Genomic DNA, 20653 nt, shown 5'->3' on the forward strand with positions numbered 1-20653 from the left:
CATAAGGCCCTGTGAAAATAAAACAATGTGTGTACTGATGTAGCACACACAAAACCACCACACATTTGCTTTACGGCAGATCCCTCCACGGAAAATCTCTACGGAAAAATGAAGTCAATAGACTACAGCATGATTCAAGTCAAACATAATAGGATCCTCTTACTTCCTGACTTAATGCTTCCCCTGCTTCATAGCACCAGTCCATCCTTCTCAAATGCCAGTTGTCACCTAACAAAAACAAAAACATACATATGCAAAACTAATTAGTCAACAACACTGCTTTGAAAAAACATTTCAAAAACCTGAATAAGCATTAAGAAGTTCTCTTGCTTGTTTCTTGTTTTCCTAACATCACTCTGACAAATTGAACCACCTTCACATCCTTTCCCAGGTTACGTTTATTTCAAGACATTATTAACTACTTCAACTCAGCTGTACATGTACCAAGGGTACAATATTTAATTTTTACTTGGGACAGTCCATGTATATCCTGACAGGAACGTCCTTCAGGTGAGCTTCTATGGTTTTTGGCGTGTGGCTGATTTTGCAACCATCACTCCATTGTAACACAAATTCAGTATTAAATGAATGTTTAGAACGAAAGCTGGAGAACAACATCACTCCAAGTCTCTTCTCCTCCTTCCTCCCTGTCAGCATCAATGGCAAGAGCTGTTCAGCCAGGAAATTCATGTGCCATGCTACTGCTGCCTATTTCTCCGCCTTAATCCTCACATAAAATCTTAGTAACAAAAACTGCTATCGCTCAGATTCCCAAATAATGAGCAACTATGATCTCATTTTGAATAGCTTGTTTTTGCAAAGAAAACAAAAATTATTTTTTGCAGTTATTCTCATGCACTGGTTCCCACTCTGATAGAAAATCATGTCAAAGCAGCCAAATTCCTCCATCTGCACAGGCACCCAGGCAAGTAGTCTAGGAACTGTGGGGTTTGCCATATTTTGATTAAATACAAAGCTTTAAACTGATTTTTGAGAGCAACTAACTGCACAGCCAGCTTTTATCACAGCAAGACTGCAAGCTGATCATTCTTTCCCCTCCTCACATTACTACGGCACATAGATCACTGTCATAAACTTATTGACTTTTAAGTTTTAGGGCAGCAAGAGCTGTCTTAGAAATCTGGAAATTCCTTTAAAAATCATTAAATAATAGCACATAGAACTAACCTGATAATCCAGCTTTTTCCAGCATTAAATTTAGACACTGAAAAAAAAAAAGCCATACAGTGAGACTTGTCTCAACATATAGGTTGCAAAATACAAGTTTGCAGCAAATCCACACTAGAATATTCTAACATAAAAACTAAGCAACTGATTCATGGTGAATTCCTAAAAACAACAACATAATTACACAGACATGGTGTATTTCAGCTATATATTAAACCCTTTAAATATGAGGTTGCTTTCAGGCAAAAAATTAACTACCTCCGGTGAGTCAGCTTTTACAAACTGTTAGAAAATCAAAAGATTGTGCTGTGAGCTTGCTACTTCACTTGAGCAAATTCCGTCCCAGAGGTTGAAGATGCACCTTTTAGAACTCAAGCCTGCAAACTCAAGAGGTTCCAGCCACTACTCGTTCACGCTGGGACTCTGGTCCAGAAGTCTGGCCTAGCAGTACCCAGAACTGCTTCCTTGGCTCTGCCCACAGCTCTTCCTGACCCTTTTTACCCCAGTTCTGCGCATTCAGAGTGGGATGAACTAGAACACAACAGAACTGTGGCTGGCTCTGCCGTGACTGCAGATCACTCTGAGCACTGCTGTGTATAAAAGAAGCAGTGAACCACGCACAAAGCAGTCAGGCTGTGTTCATCCTTGGGAAAAAGCAAGGAGGTCTCTTTACTACTTGGGGAAAGATCAAGGCATTCTTCCCCACCGGCCTGTTGGAGCTGAAATGCTTCCTTTGCCTCGGTGTCTCCTGATGACCTGAAGTGACACACTGGTATAATGCAAAGTTCTCCAGGAGCAGCAGACCTGACCCTGGCATGACAAAAGCTTTTAAAAACAGACAGACTTACCTCTTTGACAGACACAGTCTCTTCCACAACTATCTCCATCTCAGGGCCTGCATTTTGGTCACTCCCAACAATAAAATACAGGAAGAGCTAAAGAAGCAAGTATAAGCTATCAGAATACATATTTAAGTATGAAAATACTGTGATGTAACACCCCCTAATGCATACACACACCAGCTAATGCAAACCTGCCATCAGTCAAACACCACAAACTCCTTTGAGCTAAAGCAAATAATCTAAGGAGGACAAACAGGAGCACATGCAATTGAGTTATGGCCATCAGCAGATGTTCATTAACTATCTGCACACACACTTAGCCTGCTGCAAATGAGAAAGAAAAACCTGCTAGCATTCTGATCTTTAGAAATATACAACTATTTTTTCCTCTTCCGTATTTAAAACTTGTAGATATCAAGAACAATATCTCCCTTTTCTTACTTTGTGCTCTTTACAAAAGTATACACACAGAGCACCAAAGCTGAACAACCACAAACAGACTAATGATAAACGATTTACCACTAGTCAAATGAGCTATATTAACTGGTCATATATATGTTCTTGGCCTTCTGCAACCAAGATAAATGGTGTGAGCCTTTGTGCCAATATGTATGATTCTCAGCGTCACTGAGCATTTATTTCCATGCCATTTACAACCACTAAAAGAGTAAAAAGAGGACTACATAAAATATTGGGAAATGCAAACAAAGCAGAAAAGCAGCACGAGACTCTCTTCAGTCACAGCAGTACTATACCTGAGTGGATGTTGGAGCTTGCCCGTGACACAGCCCCAGCAAGCTTCCCATTTTCAGTTCTGCCTCCTTGACAGTATAATCCTCAGGCACTTCAGGAAGGACAAAAAATACAGAGAACATCATAAGCTGATGCTTCCTGAAAGTATCTGTTCTATTATGCTGCTCTTTAGAGTAAGATAAAAATGTTTAGTGACATTTAGAGAACTTCATGTCCACAGTGTTGATATTGGATCTGTCAGCACCCTACAACCACAGCAAAGAAACATTTGTATAACAGTTCCTCCCCACCACCCCTTGTATATGGGGAGACAGAAGAATTCAGGTTGGAATATACCTTTGTAGATTGTCTGGACCAAACCCTTGCTCAGAGCAGAAAGCACCCTGACGTCAGATCAGTTCACTCTGGGCTTTTTCCAGTGAAGCTCTGAACACCTCCAGGGACTGACATTTTCCAGCCTCCCAGGGCTCCCTGTCTACTGCTTGACTACTCCACTACTACATTTTGTGATTCAACACAAATCACTTAGAGAGTTTTCAATTTGTAAAATAAGTATTGGAAAAAGAACTTTCTGTTAATTTCAAGTCTTGAAGCACATGGCCAGGGCTCAATAAACAATGGCAGGTATGCTGATCAGTCTTACTCATTAGGGATGCGACTAGTAAAATGAAGCTGAACATTTAAGTTTAGCCTCTAGCTTTGTATTGGTACTGTTAATAAATAGTAAAACCGGTGGAAAACAAACCAAAACAAAACCCACAGAGCTGCTTAACTGAAGTTAAGCCTGAAAATTAGTGGAGTTATATATGTGTACTTCTCCCAGGGAAGGACAAAGGGAAGCTGAAATTCTCCCAATTGAACATCTTACTGAATATTGATTAAATAAATAAATTTACCTGGAGACAGAAGTTTCCCATTTCCGCTAACAGGTCTGAGACAGCTGTCATTTGCTGTAACAAAAAGGGCAGGAAAGAGATGTATTAAGTAATTCAAATGAGGAGAAATTTGGCTCAGAAGTTTAGACAGATAACGTATTTAAGATTAATGGCAACAACAGGTTTATCATAGAGGCCTCGCTCTGGAGGTATTAAAGCAAAAGTACAATTGGAAAGAGGTGCCTAGAGACTTCATGAACAGTCCCTGTTTTTATCCTTTTAGCAAAAGTTTACTTTCTCTTTGAAACCAGCTGTTATCCACAATCAGGAAAATACTACAAAACTGACCAAGTGCTTTCAAAGGTTAAGGCATCAGCAAAAACTTTAAAGAAAGAAAATTGGAGTGTCTTAAAGAAAGGAATAAGGTTACAAAAAACCCTACTTCAATTCTCAGTGTAGAACTTTAGTAAGATGACTTGATAATTCCTACTAAAACAGTTTCTGAAAAATAAGAGTTTCAGAAAATACATTTTAATCAAGACTTACACCAACTTTTTTAAGTTAGGAAAAATAATAATTTTATTCAGAATTAGATGAATTTGAAGTCCTCCGCACCCTCTTTATTTCCAAAAAATACCCACCTAACAGCAGTCGATTTGTTGTTTTGAATAGTCTGATGCAAAAAGCAGAAAGTCAGCCAGTAAATTCTAACATTACCAGATCTAAAAGTAAAGCTGTTGAACACTTACCTAGTTCCTCCTCTAGCTGAAGCTCCCGTATTGCTTTCTTTTTGATATCTGACATCACCTGAAAGAAAGCAATATTAACACCTCTAATACAGAATGCCAGTAACACACCCGCTGTTCAAATGCCAGCCCACAAAAGGCAGCCTTCACCTGAAATGCATCCTATTTATGTTCTTATTGCTGTTAACACTCTGTTCAGGTGAGAAAACATTTCACATTATCATACCAAATAGATATAATAAGTAAATGCATTGATATCATTACACATTTGTGGAAATTTTCCCTAAAAACAGGATTCCAAAGAAAATAAAGTGTCATTTAATTTATGGATTTATCAAAAGACTAATTTTGCACAAACGGTAATTTTGTGAGCAAAACTACATAGCACTTCATATTTTCTGTAACAGGAAAAAAATCAAAAGGCAGAAAATGTACCAGAGAGGTCCACCCCTTGCAAAAAACAGCTGGTTTAAGTTATCAGCATTATAGCCTTATTGCACAGCACACAAAGTATCCCAGTAAGGGTAACTCCAAGTTGCACGCTATTCTCATCACAGGAAAACTTCATCCCTGAGGCTAAATTCACTCCTCATTCATTGGCACACGTGCACTGGCCAAGCTTTTCAGGGAAACAGCCTGTGTTACACCCCCGAAGAATCACATCCTTACTGTTTCAATAGTGGCAGTAATTTTAACGTGCTTCTCTTCGTCATCCTCTCTGCAGAAGTTTTTAACTTGGAGCCAGCTGATGTCATATGTAAAAGCCGTCAAATTGCCGCTTGACACATTCACGAAGCTGTAAAAACGAGTAGTGCAAAATTCATCAAAGACAGGAAAGTTACACATTGTCTGGGCTAGATCGCTAAATACCAAAGCTCTGAAATACATCAAAATAATGTCTAGGTCATTAATAGAGATGGCACATAGCAGAGTAAGAGTCAGAGGCCTCAGGCAGCATCCAGGCACCTCTGGGCTATGTTTTGGTAACTGGTTTTCAATGGGACTGAAGCTCCTGAAGGTACTTCAGAGTCTAAGTCACTTTCTGAGGCTGGATTTAAGGCTTCTGAAACAAAATACGGTAAAAATATACCTAGTTATAACTAAAACTTGAGATTTTTCTCTCTCTCCTTGCTACAGTACATATATACAGTAACAGTCCTTGGTGAAGAACCCTCTCACTGCTTGATTTAATCTCAATGTGTCAGTGCTGTTTCAACTAGGAAATCAGAATTTACATAACAAGCACATATACATGTCTCTGAAAAGAGGAATGTAACCTCAGGGCTATACACTGGGAAAGTAAATGAGACCAGAAATTTGCCCCTGGCAACTTCAGATTCAACTGGGAGATTCAGGCAATACTCTTTCTGATACTGCTCTGTTTTCTTGTCACACCAACTCCCTCGGAGAACCACACGACTCAAGCCTCAGAAATTCAGGTTATGCCAAAGACGGTGCCAGCACATTGGGCACAAGTTGTTCCTGCTAGGTTTTTCCCTTTGCAAGTGTAAGTCAAAGGATGTGGCTGCATCTGCACTTCAAGAGCAAAGAAAATCTAACAGTTGATAAGCAGCTGATCCTCAAAATTTAAGATTATGTTATCTTGAATTAAAAAGCTCAAAGTGAAAATTAGTTAAAAAAATATATACATATAGATGGCCTAATTTTAACTGAACAGATTTTGCCAAAATTGCTCTGGTGTTTAATTATACTTGTGATCAAAATGGTTACCTCTGGTCATGGCTGTCTAAGATTAGTACTGAGCATCCATCTGTCAGACCAACACTTTTGACTGTTTCCTTCATATCTTCTTCAAGAAAAACTTCCCAGTTCTTAGCTTCTTTATCTGGTCCTGAGCCATTCTTTAGCATGATTCCTCCTGAGGGTGCCAAGGCTCTGCGCAGGTCACCCAGTTTTGTGCTGCATGAAAAGACGTGCTGTGATTCTGTGAAATGTTGACCCTTCCCTCCTTCATTATACTCCACTAAACGAAGAACGTTTATGACCACGGGTTCATGATCAGGGCCTGTCATCACTTTCGTACCACCAACCTGAGGTAAGGAATGCAAGATTTATGCGGTGGTGATCAAATACAGAAAAAAATGGAAAGCAATAAATGACAATCATAAAATTATTTGGACAAAAAGATGGACCCTCTCTCCTCATTAGGAATAAACCACCTTTGACCAAATGCCTACTGAACAAACAACCAGAATAACACAAAGGTGCTGGGAAGAAAAAACGTAATGCTAAGGTATGTTCCAAGGTTGCATATACAGTAAATATATTGGTAAAAGTAGCAGGGAAACCAGTGGACGCTTGATCTCCATCAGATTAAGAACAGAGGAATTTAGTCCCTCAGGATATTAAAGAACCACCCAAAAGTGTGACTGAGGCAGATCAAGAGAGTGAGATTTTAAAATCTGGCCTTTCTATATATTCAACCTAGGCAAAAAATATAGGTTCTTGCTGAAAATAATTCAATCACACAGGAAGCTGGAGTAGTGAAGACCATATCAGAAAGACAAGACAACCAAGACAAGAATGACTCTGTTGCTAGAGGTTTTCTTTTGGTTTTGTTATTTGTTTTGGTTTTTGTTGATAAATCAGAAAGAAAAATGTATACTTTTACAATTTAAAAAGTCTTTTAAAACTAATACTGTATTTCATTACAGAGATGGGATAAAATGCTATGTTATATAACCACTGAAGCATGCATTTGAAAGTTATGCAGAAGCCTTAATATTACATTAAAAGGAAGATGGGACACTAGAAAAGGAGCACAGTATTCCAGGGAGGCCATATACAAAAGTATTCATTGACAGGTCTAACTTTATATGTGAAATGATTCCCTACAGGGCATAAGTTTTTGTTATTGCATTACTATCACCCAATCTCCTTCCAAGAAGCACCGGTTGTTTTCAGAATACACTCCACTGTAACTGGCCTTGGATATCCACAGGTATCTATCAACCTGATGCTATTGCACTCTGCATAGTATAATTCTGTTTATAATTTTATCAAGCAGAACATTGTACATCACACAAGGTACACTGACAAGCTGTAAAAAGAAGTATCCTAGATGCGGCTGAAGTAGTGTCCCCAAAGCCAATGTTGGTATGGCAGTAGCACATCTGCAGAACAAACCAACATCTCCAGAACTGGGTCTGGAGATTGCATCTTATCTCTTCAGAGCTGACAAGGAGAGAGGGTATTTGGTTCTTTTACCTCTTTCCCATTCCACACGAAGACATCTGCTCCATCAGCCAGCCCAATGCTGTCCAGCGTCAGCTCATCTCCTAAAAAGGAGCAAATAATCAAGTTACTGCCCCTGCTCAAAACAGCAGGGTCAGCTGGTAAACTGAAACATGCTGGCACATTCTACTCTGGCTCAAGTGGATCACAACAAACGCTTCTGTGTGATCAGCATTTAGAGAGAGTAAGCTATGCTGCTTTCCTGTGGGAAGAGCAGCACAGGTGGGTGCACAGCCCTACTCTGGCTGAGTACAGACAGCTGCAGCATGGAGGTTCCAGTTCCATTTCCCTTGCAAACTGGGGCCCAAGGTAACACTTGACTGGTCAAGCTGCCTTGTCAGGAATATCTACATGAGATTTAACAGTGAATCAATAGACTGAAAATAAAAAGGTTGGATTCAATAAACAAGTTACATACTGTACATTCCAAGCCCATTCTTTGAAATACTAATGGGGAGGAATATTTAAAGCAGCTATAAGGATATGTGTATTTTGATTTCAACATCACAGAAAGTTGGGCTATGCTCTGGTAGAACCCTCATTTTCTGAAACAGGCCACAAAGACTATAACATTTTTAAATGGCTGAATTTTTGAAGACTAACACCTAAAATTGCATAACAATGCAAAGCTGGAGACAGAACTCACAATACTCTTAATAAATTGTTCAACTACTCTTTAGGTAAGCATTTTGCTCTACAAAATTCCTACATCAGCTTAGTTTAACCTACATTTTTCTCAGATGTCACACCTGGCTCCTCTCTTCTGCCTACTAGGTAATTACTATGAAAGCAAACATTAAGAAGCAAATTAAGGTTAAAATAGAAACAAATATTTTTGTCACCAAATATGTTTAACTTGCATAAGATCTGCAGCCTTACTATACTTTCCAACAAAGATTACATATAAAGGTCTGAAATCCCTTCATTTCTCTAACAAGAGTGTCCTAAATCACAGCAGTGGGCTTGCACATGAGTTTAAGAGTGTTCAGTAATACATGTCTTCAAGATGTTTTGCATATTAAATGGTCAATGCCTGCAGCAAATACAACATATAAATACAATGGAAGCCTTGTATGTAGTAGTCTTACCGTCAAGCATCTGGTAAAGATGCAGTCCTGCTGGTAAAGGCTTGGCAATACTGAGAATCATGTCTCCTTCCCAAGATTCCAACATCTAATAGGGAATAATAGATTTTAAAAATATATATATATATATAAAAATATGAGCAATCAATAACTCACATCACTCAAAATTACAGCTTTGCTGAAAGCTGTTAAAACGTGGCTACTAAGTTCACTTTGACACTTTACAAGTCACAACTATTTACTTCAAGAAGGCCAGTAACAAAGAAAACAAGCATTTAGGACTTGGTCTTTCAGAGTAGTCACCAGATAGACAAAAATAATGTTTCAACTTGACACTAACCAAAGGTTGTGAGGTACAGGAAAAGCAAACAGGGTTTCCTGACATTAAATTAGCTTTGATTTGGATATCTATGAAAAGGCATTCTACATATTGTCATATTCCTTTAACATAGTAGAGAACAAATGCAAAGATACCACATTCAATAGCTAAGCTAACCATCTCTTTTAACTTATATTCTTTTTTGTTACACTACTCTGATTAGTTCCTTCAAAGGCCAGCTAGCTCCCTAAAAATACAAAGACAAATCTGTCACAAACTGAAATGTTAAGAATAGTTTGCAAAGTGTCAATACATCGCCACATGTATTCTGCCCAAATATGAATTATTAGCATATAAGAGCTTTTTAAAGTCTGCATAATTGAAGTTTCATCGATTTAATGGCTTCTTTAATACTTCAACACCAGCTCTCAAACCAATGTTTCCTTCTATGTAAATCCATATAGCTTTTAGTTTCCTAACATAACATTTACTGTTGAAAATGTCTCATTGAGGTAAAAATTGCAATATAAATACATAGGTAAATATCGTTGTAGCTCAAGCAGAAACTGTTTGAACTAATCAAATATAGCAAATACCTGGAATACTGATTGTCGAAGGTCTCCCAGTGTTTTTCTTCTATCAATAGTCAAATCCACAACACTGTCTTTCCAAGTAAGGGAAGGATGCAAAGCCCCATTATGAAACTTATAACATGAGCTCAAATGGAGGTGTAAATCAATGCCGTTGTTTGCTGAGTCACATTCCGCTCTTTGAAAGAATAACACAACAATAAACAGGTGAATTTAATATTGACAAACAACTAGCTTATCTCAGAGGTGCTTCTGTGTAGTTGTCCTGGATCTCATATCCTCACAACTAAAGTCACTGACACATTCTCTCCTCCACCAAGGGGTATGCAGAGGTGTTTAAAGATGACTAGAGATGATGCGAAACGTAGCAGCAAATACACAAAGGAGTGAAATTTGCACAGTACAAAAATATCACACAACATTTGGGTTTTCTGTGTGTGTCTAAATTTTGATAGCTTAACCCTTATTCAGGAGTATCATCAGTACTGCGTGTTCCTGAACAGAAGGAGAAGTTTTGACCAAGCTGAACACCACTAGCTCTCTCCTTCACATTTCTGGCAAAGGATACCACTTACCTGCTGTTTCACAGTAAAGCAAGTCATTCCCGCTTCTCCCAGTGGAGAACTCCCTCTAAAAACATAAGTATTCTTTTCTCCTTCCAGAATTACATTGATTTTCACAGGGAAAAAAGGTACAATTTTAAACTGTAAATTTCCCTTGAAATACTGTAGAATGCCCAGTTACACCACTAACAGGGAGGCAGGGAACCAGTGAAGGCAGAATGTGCGCATACAAGTCGTATTCCTCCATTAACCCCTATGGCACTGAATCATTTTAGTATCTGGCTTAGCTCAATGAGTTTCTTTCATTTTATATCACTTTGGAGATCTACAGATTCAGAATGCTGTTTAAGAGATAGGTACATTTACATCAATATACCTCTTTTTTTGCAGTTCAGTATTAGCAGCATTCATTTCATTCAGAAGGTGTTCAGGAATTTGGTACCTTGGATTTCCTCGTGCTGCAACAAATAACATAGCCTAGTTTGGTCTCAGCTGCTTCAAATATATTTCGGCAAACAAGAAAAGCAATCAAGATGAGACATTACAGTACGGTAATCATTGAAAGGTCAGAGCAATAATGTTGCATCCTTTTGTAATAGAGAAAATTAAACTGCAAGATGATGCAAAAAAAACAAACAAGTGCTTTTACTTCTTCCCATCGATCTGGCCCTAAGAGAAACTGATACATGAATGCTGTCAGCAAAAACGTGTATTTTTTTCAGTAGAAGTTCTGCCAGTATTTGTGAAGCATACTAGAAAAAACTTAGCGTTGGCTACAGTCAATTAACTGGTCACTACTTCCTTAGAGGTATCCTCCGTGTATCTTAGGTAACCCTTTTTTCAAATGAGCATAGAAAGAAAATGTACTTTCAGCTCTTGGAAAGCTCTTGGAAAGGAAAGAAAGGTCCAACAGCCTTTGTCCTCCATAAAACAAACTGCCAACAAAGGAAGCCCCCAGAATACCAAGATAAGCTTAGTGTACCTTCAGGTGGTCTTTTCAACTGAGATTTTCGATAAAACAGCATGTAGGCACTCTCTTTACCCTGAAATTGTTTCTCAATATCCTTCTCCTTGATCGGCTGGACTTTTGAATCATTCAGATCAAACCAATGGCCACCAGCAGAACTGTCCCTTGGCCCTGTAGGTTTTTTTTCTGAATTCCACTGGACATCATTCTTCTGAGGGTGGCTTTGGAGATCTTGTCCTTGAGAATCTGACTTAAACTCGAGCTTGTGTTTTTCCTTCAGACCAACCTTATTTTCAACAGGACTGAACTGAAATATCTGAGGATGGCTTTGCAAATACTAAAAGGAAAGGAAGGACAAGATTAAGAAGATACCCAGTCTTAAGTATAGCAGCCTGCATTAGCTACTTCACCTGATTCATCCTCAAATTAATACACAAACCCCATTCCTTCAAACTTGGTTTTATGATATTTCCTCATTTATTTCCCCAGTTTAGACAGAAAAAAATGTAATTTTCCTACCACCATTGATCTGCCTGATCTTTTATATGCTGTTGCTAGCTTTGTTTCAAACTATCATGCGAGAAATTGCAAAAGAATTGTTTGCAACATCCATGAATCACTAAGAACTAAATCAGATTAACTTCTGAATTCCAAAGATTGCTTGAGACACTGGAGTCCTTTTAAAACACTTGTCCCAAGTGCATACACTCCATCCCTGGGAAGGTAAGACAGGGCATGATGCTCTACAGACAATAAAAAAATAGTTTCTGCTTTACCAGACACACAGAGTAACATCCCAACTAGTTTAGCCCTCTAACACTGGTATTTCTCACTCTCTAGTCTCTGCACAACTGCTCCCATTTGTGTTCACTAGACCAGGATCTTGAGCTCAATTCTGGTCTGATGAGCTGTATCTTACCCAAATTAATGCCACCCATTGTGGTATCTCAAGAACTTCAAACCTACTCAGTTTGGCTCAGCTTATCCACTCTGTTCTCTACTTTCATTTTAGCAGCAAGCAGATACTTCAAACAAGCTTGGTGTCCAAATTACACAAAACAAAATCGTGGCTCTTGAAGGATGTTGGGCAGAAGTGGACAACAACTACACTCAAATCCTAGTCCCCCCAAAACTACAAAAACACCCCAATCCCTCAAGAAAAGAAACAGACACAAACAAAAACAAATGCCCCAAATCTGAATTTCAGTTTTAATCATAATCCAAAACTCATCTGATACTTCTAAAACAAAACAGTTATTGAAATAAGGCACATGCTGCACTGATCAATGTGCTTTTAGTATAAATCTAGCACTTGCGAAAAGTCAACTTGGGTAATATCCACAATAGCACTCAAACTTAGAAATGGTTAATACTGGGTCGATCACAACTTGTTTCTATCGTTTCCCTGTCAAAGTCAGAAAAGCATCTACCTCTGCCAAAGACTCACATAATGATTTCACAACTACATTTAAATAATTATTGTGAAAACAGCATTGTTAGTTCTATTAAAAACACAGTCAAACATGAATTTTCCACATAACACAAATGCTGAAGTATTTTCCTTAAAGTATTAGAAAATACAGTAACCAACTGGACAAACTAGACTTTACTGCAAGTACTGATTTTATGGATATGCCCTAATCAACCAAAAAGTGACATGTATTTTCAAAACCTCATTTATGTTATGACTGTGAAGAGGTACTGTATTTCTCCTTTAATTCTCGTAAGTGCTTCTCTGTTCAAGTGGTAAGAGTGTTGTTGCAGCTTCATTCACAGACACAAGGTTCAGTAGGAAAGGTTCATTTTTTTTATAGGCCAACCATATAGATGGAAAAAAGATACAAGCTTTCAGGCAGACAATTCCTGGAAAATCTTGTTCATGCTCCCACATGTACTAATTTATCTCACAAACCTCTCTTACACGTGCTCTATCTTACTGACTATTCAATAGGAGTATAAATGTGAAGCTATCGTAACAGTAAAAAACTTACATACATGGATATTACCTTTCGTAATGCTCCATATTGTTTTCGATATTTCTTATTCCAGGACACCCCTTTTTTCTCCAGTAATTTCTGCCCTAATTTATCCACAGGAATTTGTTTTGATTCTTCCTACAGAGAAATTAAAAACCAAGATAACAAAGGGTACAGAAGTCAAGGGATCAGCACAAAGAAGCCAACTCTGAAGTGCTTAAACATCCCCGTTTGTAAACAAGCCAATGTAATATCACCCTTTGAAACGGCTTTGGTAAGCAACTGAAGAAATACTCAAAAATGGCCCTTTTCTGTATGAAGAGCCACTATTAAAGTCAGCTTACAAGTTTTGCCTGTTTCACAATAAGTTCAGAAGCGTTATATACACTTAAACCTGCTCGCTCTTGCATACACCAGCCCCTTCTTCTAGGTTTCCCATTATGAAAAAATCAAAGCAATAAACTCTTTACATACCATACCTCTGATAAAATCCCTTTTAAGACTGCCAATGGATTTTCCGTTTCTTTGGCATTTTCAACATCTCTTAAAACTTTATCTTCAATCAGCCTATCCTCTTCTTCCTGGATAAGAAAAATAAGAGAATCACAAATACCGTTTCACACACAGCTAGTGGTTTTCAATTACAGTCTGCACTAACATAAGCATCCGCAATTTAGAAGTGTGATGGAAGTTCTGATAAGCTGCCTCTCCCACCTGCGACAGCTGTATATTGTTATACAAAATATCTGCTATCAATTTTAAATAAAAAAGGCATTTGTGTTATTTACCAACAGCCAGACAGAGCCATCCACTAAAATCACTGTGCTAGTCTTGAGCAAAAGTATTAATTCATTTGGGAAAGTAAAAGTGAGCCTGGTAACATAAGATAGTTCAGCAGATCAGAAAGCTAACATTTGCTAAAAAAATCTTGACAGAGATCATATACTGTTGAACACTAGCCTTCTCAATGAAGTAAGAGACCAAACACCTCACTGAAATATTAATTAGTTTGGATGTAGATTTCATCCACTAGCTCATAATACTTTTCTGAAAAACGAGACATATCAAGCAAGTAAGAAAAGCCTTCATGACTTACTTGTAATTGCCAGTTTCCTAATTCATCCACATCTCTGATATAAACATGATAGTGTCCTCCATAGCAGCCACCTTTATGTATAATAACAGAGAAGAGCTCATATATGTACTCTGAATCATCCATTTCAGTCTTAAAAAAGAAAAACAACAACAGTAACAATAACATATATCAGTAAGTCTTTCACACAAGGACAGATTTATACCAGCAGTGTAGCCTCAGGTATTTTTCAGTCTGCATTCGCATGTGCAGAAATTGAAATGGGTTTTGAGTGCTGAGGAACACAAGCATGGAGTGACACAAACCACGGACCAAAGCACAGGCTTATTAAGCAACCTGTTAGGCATGATTCTGAACAATATTGGAAATCTAAAATAATGAAATATTGATGCAAACAGAAGAACAGCTCAAGGTGTTCATTCATAACCAGACTTATTTTGTTTAAAAGACTAGAGAAAAAACATGGAAAACATTTATGTCCACAAACAAACTGGGAAAAAAAAGGCTTCCTAAAATGCAAACACTGAGAAATTTCCAAGCTTGCATTACAATATTTCAGCAAGAAAAATGCCTTTTTCAGTAACACTGCCTCTATTAAGTATATTCTTTATTTATTTAACGATCAAAAATTGTCATCAAGCACCAGTATTGCTCAGTTTATAATCAAAATACACACATATGAATGCAAAGATGGATTCCTAAGAAAAATTAAATAAATTCAGGCACATGAAACATATATAGCTAAATCTATATATTATGTTATCAGACAATGACAAAACAAAAATAAACTTCCATTTCCAGGTGATAATCTTTCTTACAAGAAAACGTCAGATTAAATTTTAGGTAATTATTATACCCTTTCCCAGTCAGTTAGAAAGTGGTCTTTTGGAAACAAACTGGAATTCTATACATTTGGAATTAGGGACACAGAAGAACCCTACAAATTTTCTCAAATACCTTGCCCTGACAAAATGCAAAATAAAAGATAACTTGTCCTTGAGATATTAGTTCTCTGATGAGTATGTAGAAACTTTAACAAACATAATAATACAAACCTGCTCGCAAAAAGGCCTCAGATTTATCTGGATGGGGAATGTATAGCAGCTTGTTTCCTTATATCTTTCACACTTCTCAAAGTCAAAGTTAAATCTCAGGAGGGAAACGGTGAGAAAAGGCGGCAACTTGCGTAGTTTAGCAGACTGTAAAATGATTTTTAAAAAACTGTAAGCACACAGTTATAACAACAGCGTTTCTACCTTGCTATGGTCAACTCTTTATTTTCCAACAAAACTTTGTTCCAACAGGCAGACATGGCCAGTGTTTTCATTTTTAAGATGTCTTCCCTAATTTTCAATTTCCCTACCAACTGGACATCCTAACAGCAATGAAGATCTTTCCACACCTTTCCTATACCTTCCCTGAATGGTGATCACCAGTCCCATACTTTATCCTGCTACAAAAAACAAAGCAGGACGTTGCTGAAACTCTAGTCAGTAATTACATTTCCATAACCCATGTGTTCCTCGCAAGAGGATTTTCTTGAACTGTTTCAGACCCCTGGGTTTGTGCTTGCCTATGAAGTCAGACTATACAGCATTTTCCCAATACCTTTGCTCTTGGCCCCTTGCACAGAACAACCAAGCAAAGGCTAAAGTCACCCTCACTGATACAAGAGAGGACCTTCAACACAGCAAAGCCAACAGAATCCATTTTAGTAAGCAATATTATTGATCAATATCAAACAACATGGTGTGTGAGCACATCAAGAACCTTGGTGTGAAGCAACACCAACCATCTTGTATCACCTCTGAGTTTAAGTTCAACAGACACACTTCTGAGCCTTCCCAATGTCTCCATCCAACTCTCCATTTGCAGAGCCATGATGGAGAGCCTCCCAGGAACACACACATGGTTTAAGAAATCCCCTAAATGAGGTATTCCATTTGTATCAGTTGTGAAGACTACATAGCAGAGCTCAGTAGCACAAAGGATTTTGTATGGTGTTCCAAGTGATAATCAGATTGTACAATTAAAATTGCATACCCCAGCTATGTTACTTCTTACCCGATATCAGAGTTCCCACTGCCTTCTTGCGTGGATGAGCGCATTTGAGAGGTTAGCAAGTGTTCTCGCACTACCTTGAACCTAGTAAAGTTTAACTCAAACAAGCCCTTCTAATCAAGCCACGTGAGGTTGGGCAAAAGGTCATGAAATCCCAAATAACTGATTAACTTCACTTGCACTCAGCTCGGCTTTGCACCCACTCCCACATTAAGGAGCACGCACACAAGGGTTGGATTCCACTCATTCTGCTGCAGAAGAGAGTCACCCAGCAGGCCAAAGGCTTTGCTGTTGGGAAGACAGCAGAATATGTCAGCGCACACCAACAGCTGTCTGTCTGTGTCCCGGTTTTGTCTGAATGGTTCCTTGCATGAATACATTCTTACGCACCTGCAGGCTCTAGCACTACAGAACATACTAAAAACACCTACAAAGGTGTTAATTTTTCAGTGCAAGAACCTGTTCAGTATCAGCAAAAAAATGCAATAGCTGGATCAACAGATCCCATTTCCTTGTGCAGAGCAACAGCTATTCATTATTTTTGTCTCCCATTTGTACTCTTTATGAGAGAATTTCCATCCATCTATTTTTAATTTATGCTCTAGCTTACCTTTTAGCCTATCCTCTGAAATGCCCAAAGCCAGGGGCAGTAGAGGTGTGTGAATGAGGCAATACTCTGGAAGCTACATGCCATCCCATTCACCATTGGTTAGAATAAAGACTGCAACAATATTCAAGACAAGAAATGAGTCACGTGAGCTTTTCTTGACACAGTTGCTGAGGTTTAAAGAAAAACAGGTCAGATTTTAGCATCCTCCTCTTATATATCATCTGATACAAGTTTTTTTGGTTTAGAGTTAGAGGGCAGACACAGCAATGTAAACGAAGTTTCTAACTGTTAGCAAACGGAACACTGAGAATCACCAATGCATTACCTTTGAAGCTTCAACAAGTTTATCACAGGTTCCACATCGATACAAGTTTTCATTTTCAAAATACTCTTCTTCCACATACATGTTCCACAGAGCCTCCTCCAAGCCAGCTACACCTTTTACTGCCACTGTTAGATCTAAGAAATCTTCCTAAGCAGAAGTACAACAAAAAAATAAGGTAGTAAGTAGTGTAAGTTCATGGTAAATTAGAAAGATATTCACCCCATGCACCACAGCAGATGTCAGCATTCATTCTGCCTTTGTTGCTGATGGGGAAAATAATCCCATATATCCACAGAAGAGAATTAAAAAAAAAGATAAATAAATAAAAGACACCTTTTTTTTCATTACAAAGACCATAAAAGACTGTAAACATATGTTTTACTGTTATTACCTAATTGTTCAGCTATCTAATAACCAGACCTACCAAAGGCAACGCTTATCAACTCAGAAAATGCAATCACACTTGTTTTTTTACCTCTGAGTCACAGCCTGAAGTAGGTGGTTTAGAAAATGCCAGCCAAGACGTAACAACGTCATGAATAATTCTCATATTTTCACGTCTGCAGTGCTCTAACTAATGCACACTACCTAGATTCAATAAGGCCATCAGTGACACTCAAAGACGGCATTATTTTTTGAGATTTAAATAAAGAACATTTAAAACATCTTCAACAGACTGACCGGAAACCTAACCTGGAAAATCCTCTAGCTTTACCTGTCTTTCACTGATATTCTTGCACTCTTTACAAACAATCTGGTTGACAACAATCCCATGGTACAATCGATTAATGAGGTCATGACCCGAAGTCCCCACAAGGGAAGTTTCCAAAGCACTGAACAGAATCCGATTTAATTCCTGCACATCATGCTGCCTCATTTCCTGCATGATTAAACAAACAAAACAAAAACCAAAAATAAACAAACTTGAAGAAATAAAATAGCGCCATCTGCTTTGCTTACTGCTTAAAACCAACATATATTAAGTGTGATAAAGACAGCTCAACGAGTACCCATATATTTACTACCTTTATTATTTTTTTTATTCTTAATTTACTTATGCTCTTTGAGTAGCTACAAGTACATAAACTATAACCCACACAAGATGCTTTCAGTTGGGTAGATTTAGACTAAACTCTAAGAGGACAGTTCAATTTAGGTAAGAGTCTAAGATTTGAGGACAAGAACCCAAATTACTCTTGGAGAAAACTTCCTGTAAAAGCAAAGGAAAAGCTACAGAAATTGTATCTAACGGAACAATTTTCTTCTGTTGCTCACTGTAAACAACTGGAATGTACTTCATGTGGAGATACAGCAGTATACAACAATAGTTGATCCAATTCAATGCTGTCTCCACAGCTTGAAGTATTTTCAGGTATTTCTTAATTGTCAGACTTAAAAAAAGAATCTTCTCCCTTCAGGAAGAAGTTTATCAACAACGGTATCACTGACGGTGATTCGTACCTCCTGGCTGTTCCACCCGAAGCTCTCTGTGAGGTCTGTTGTAGATGCAGCCTGCTGGTCCAAGAGCAGAAGCTGAGCAAATAACCGTTGAAGTTGTAAAGGAATTAATCGAACCTAGAAATAAAAAACAAACCATACCCAACAAATCAGAAAGTCTTCAAACCAATCATTTAGATTTAAAAAGTCCAAAACTTGTAATAAACCACTACCTATGGCTTTCTTAACACAGGTTACTCATTCACACAAAAACATCAGACTTGGTTCCCAAAAATCTACAGTGTCTCATCTTACTCAGCCAAATAGTCATGGAACATACATCTTGTGATAAAGTAAAACTACAAGGATTAAAATTAAGTTACCACCATGGCTAAAAAAAAAACAAAGGGAAACATTCTCTGATATTTTTCATGACACTAAACCCTAAGAACTCAGCGATAAGACATCACGACGTACAGATTTAACAAACTCCTTGCTCGGTAAAGGGTTTGTTGACTGTGCAGAATTCAGGATTGTTCCTCCTCCACTTGAAGACAAAATCATCTCCATTACCAATTTCAACAGAAACAGGCTCAATATCTTACTTTTGAAGGAAAAGCCTACGGCCCTGAAATCTTACATCTGGGTGCAAAATAGAGTATCAGCCAACCAAACTGTTTTTCAGTATCAAAATTAGGTTTTCATTCATTCTCATGAGTTTGATGCAAATTGAAGCAATATTCTTTCAAACCAACACTGAGCAGTGATTAATGACAAAATAGTTTTAAATACCTTTGCATCTGGTTTACTGCTGTCATCCAGAGTCCCAAGTTCTTCAGGTCCTAGAGAAAACAGCGCCTCTGTAATTGCAAAAAGAAAAAACCCTATTTATAAAAAAGACAATGTGTCCTCTTTAAAGATTTATTGCATTTTAACCGTCAAGCATTATTCTTCTTTTTGGCAAATTAAGATGATATGAAACAACATTTCTGAACATCAGTCACCCTTACAACTGGCTCAAGCTATAACAATAAAGCACAAGGTATTTAGATGGCAAAATACCTGGTTTTGTCAGGAATTGTAGTGGTTGCATTAAAAAATGAATGATACTTTATGGGCAGCAATAACCTCTCTTATTTACACAATCTGTAGTTGTCCATCTGTAAGAAAACATAATCCTTACAGTAGTTACATTTTGTGCTAATTTTGTACTAATTTGTACAATTTGTACTAATTTTACAGACCAACAGCTCTGCGTATTCTGTAATAACTGGTTTGAAGTGAACTGAAGCAAACTGTTTCTGCAAACAAACTGTGTTTGTGGCGTTTTTTTAATAAATAACTAGAAATGCAAGTCACCGTAAAACAGCAATTCCACCACTATTTTAAGATTGTTTTGAACACATTACCTCTAAATTCAGGTGTGAAGAGCAGAGTCTGCAGAAGGGAATTGAGGTAGCAGGTCCCACCCTGATTTTTTATACCACTGAGGTTGGTGAAATCCCTGGGAGCTGGAGGCTCGGAATCTCTGCGCTTTGATTTCTTCCCTTTTCCACAATGATTGTTTGAAATAAAGGAAAAATCCTCTTCAAATAAGTCCCCAAACATTGTGAAGGCAAAACAGTCCCTTAAAAATAGAAAATAATCCATTTACTTTAAATATGCAATTGAATCCACCCACCTCTACATGATGAACCTTTAAGTCCTGACAGAAGAATGTTTATAACTTTTTTCATCTTATTCTGTTCATTCTAAAAGCAGGTGTCAAATCTGTGCAAAAGCATGCACTAACATAATAAAAAAATATATGAATTAAAAGCATTCATGTTAGCACAGGCCTGAATAGACTTTTAACTTGGAATCAAATACATGGCATTTCATTTTTGCATTATCAAAAACACTCGTATCAAAACAAACAGCTCCTTCTAACCATCCATAATTAACCAGTGCTCAGGGTGCCCACTTTCT

General features: G+C 37.8%; 1 protein-coding gene across 6 annotated transcripts in view; it reads right to left on the reverse strand.

The window, feature by feature from the left end:
• USP40 (ubiquitin specific peptidase 40) overlaps window positions 1-20653 on the reverse strand; it is a 73167-nt gene that overhangs the window by 28616 nt on the left and 23898 nt on the right. For 4 of the 6 annotated variants that reach the window (XM_082056445.1, XM_082056444.1, XM_082056448.1 and 1 more), the window contains exons 2-23: window positions 20095-20312; window positions 19478-19545; window positions 18710-18823; window positions 17964-18128; window positions 17249-17395; window positions 15308-15451; window positions 14256-14384; window positions 13639-13740; window positions 13190-13297; window positions 11199-11520; window positions 10593-10674; window positions 9660-9831; window positions 8748-8832; window positions 7633-7703; window positions 6136-6455; window positions 5074-5200; window positions 4408-4465; window positions 3680-3733; window positions 2786-2874; window positions 2037-2123; window positions 1189-1225; window positions 164-228 (exon numbers count right to left, since the gene is read on the reverse strand). In XM_082056445.1, the coding sequence (XP_081912571.1) occupies window positions 164-228; window positions 1189-1225; window positions 2037-2123; window positions 2786-2874; window positions 3680-3733; window positions 4408-4465; window positions 5074-5200; window positions 6136-6455; window positions 7633-7703; window positions 8748-8832; window positions 9660-9831; window positions 10593-10674; window positions 11199-11520; window positions 13190-13297; window positions 13639-13740; window positions 14256-14384; window positions 15308-15451; window positions 17249-17395; window positions 17964-18128; window positions 18710-18823; window positions 19478-19545; window positions 20095-20293 (2745 nt within the window). In that variant the 5' untranslated portion in view covers window positions 20294-20312. The remainder of the gene's footprint in view (window positions 1-163; window positions 229-1188; window positions 1226-2036; window positions 2124-2785; window positions 2875-3679; window positions 3734-4407; window positions 4466-5073; window positions 5201-6135; window positions 6456-7632; window positions 7704-8747; window positions 8833-9659; window positions 9832-10592; window positions 10675-11198; window positions 11521-13189; window positions 13298-13638; window positions 13741-14255; window positions 14385-15307; window positions 15452-17248; window positions 17396-17963; window positions 18129-18709; window positions 18824-19477; window positions 19546-20094; window positions 20313-20653) is intronic. The other 2 variants (XM_082056446.1, XM_082056447.1) reach the window with 2 other exon arrangements.

Source organism: Streptopelia decaocto, assembly GCF_964273445.1.
Source record: "Streptopelia decaocto genome assembly, chromosome: 6".
NCBI lineage: Eukaryota > Metazoa > Chordata > Aves > Columbiformes > Columbidae > Streptopelia > Streptopelia decaocto.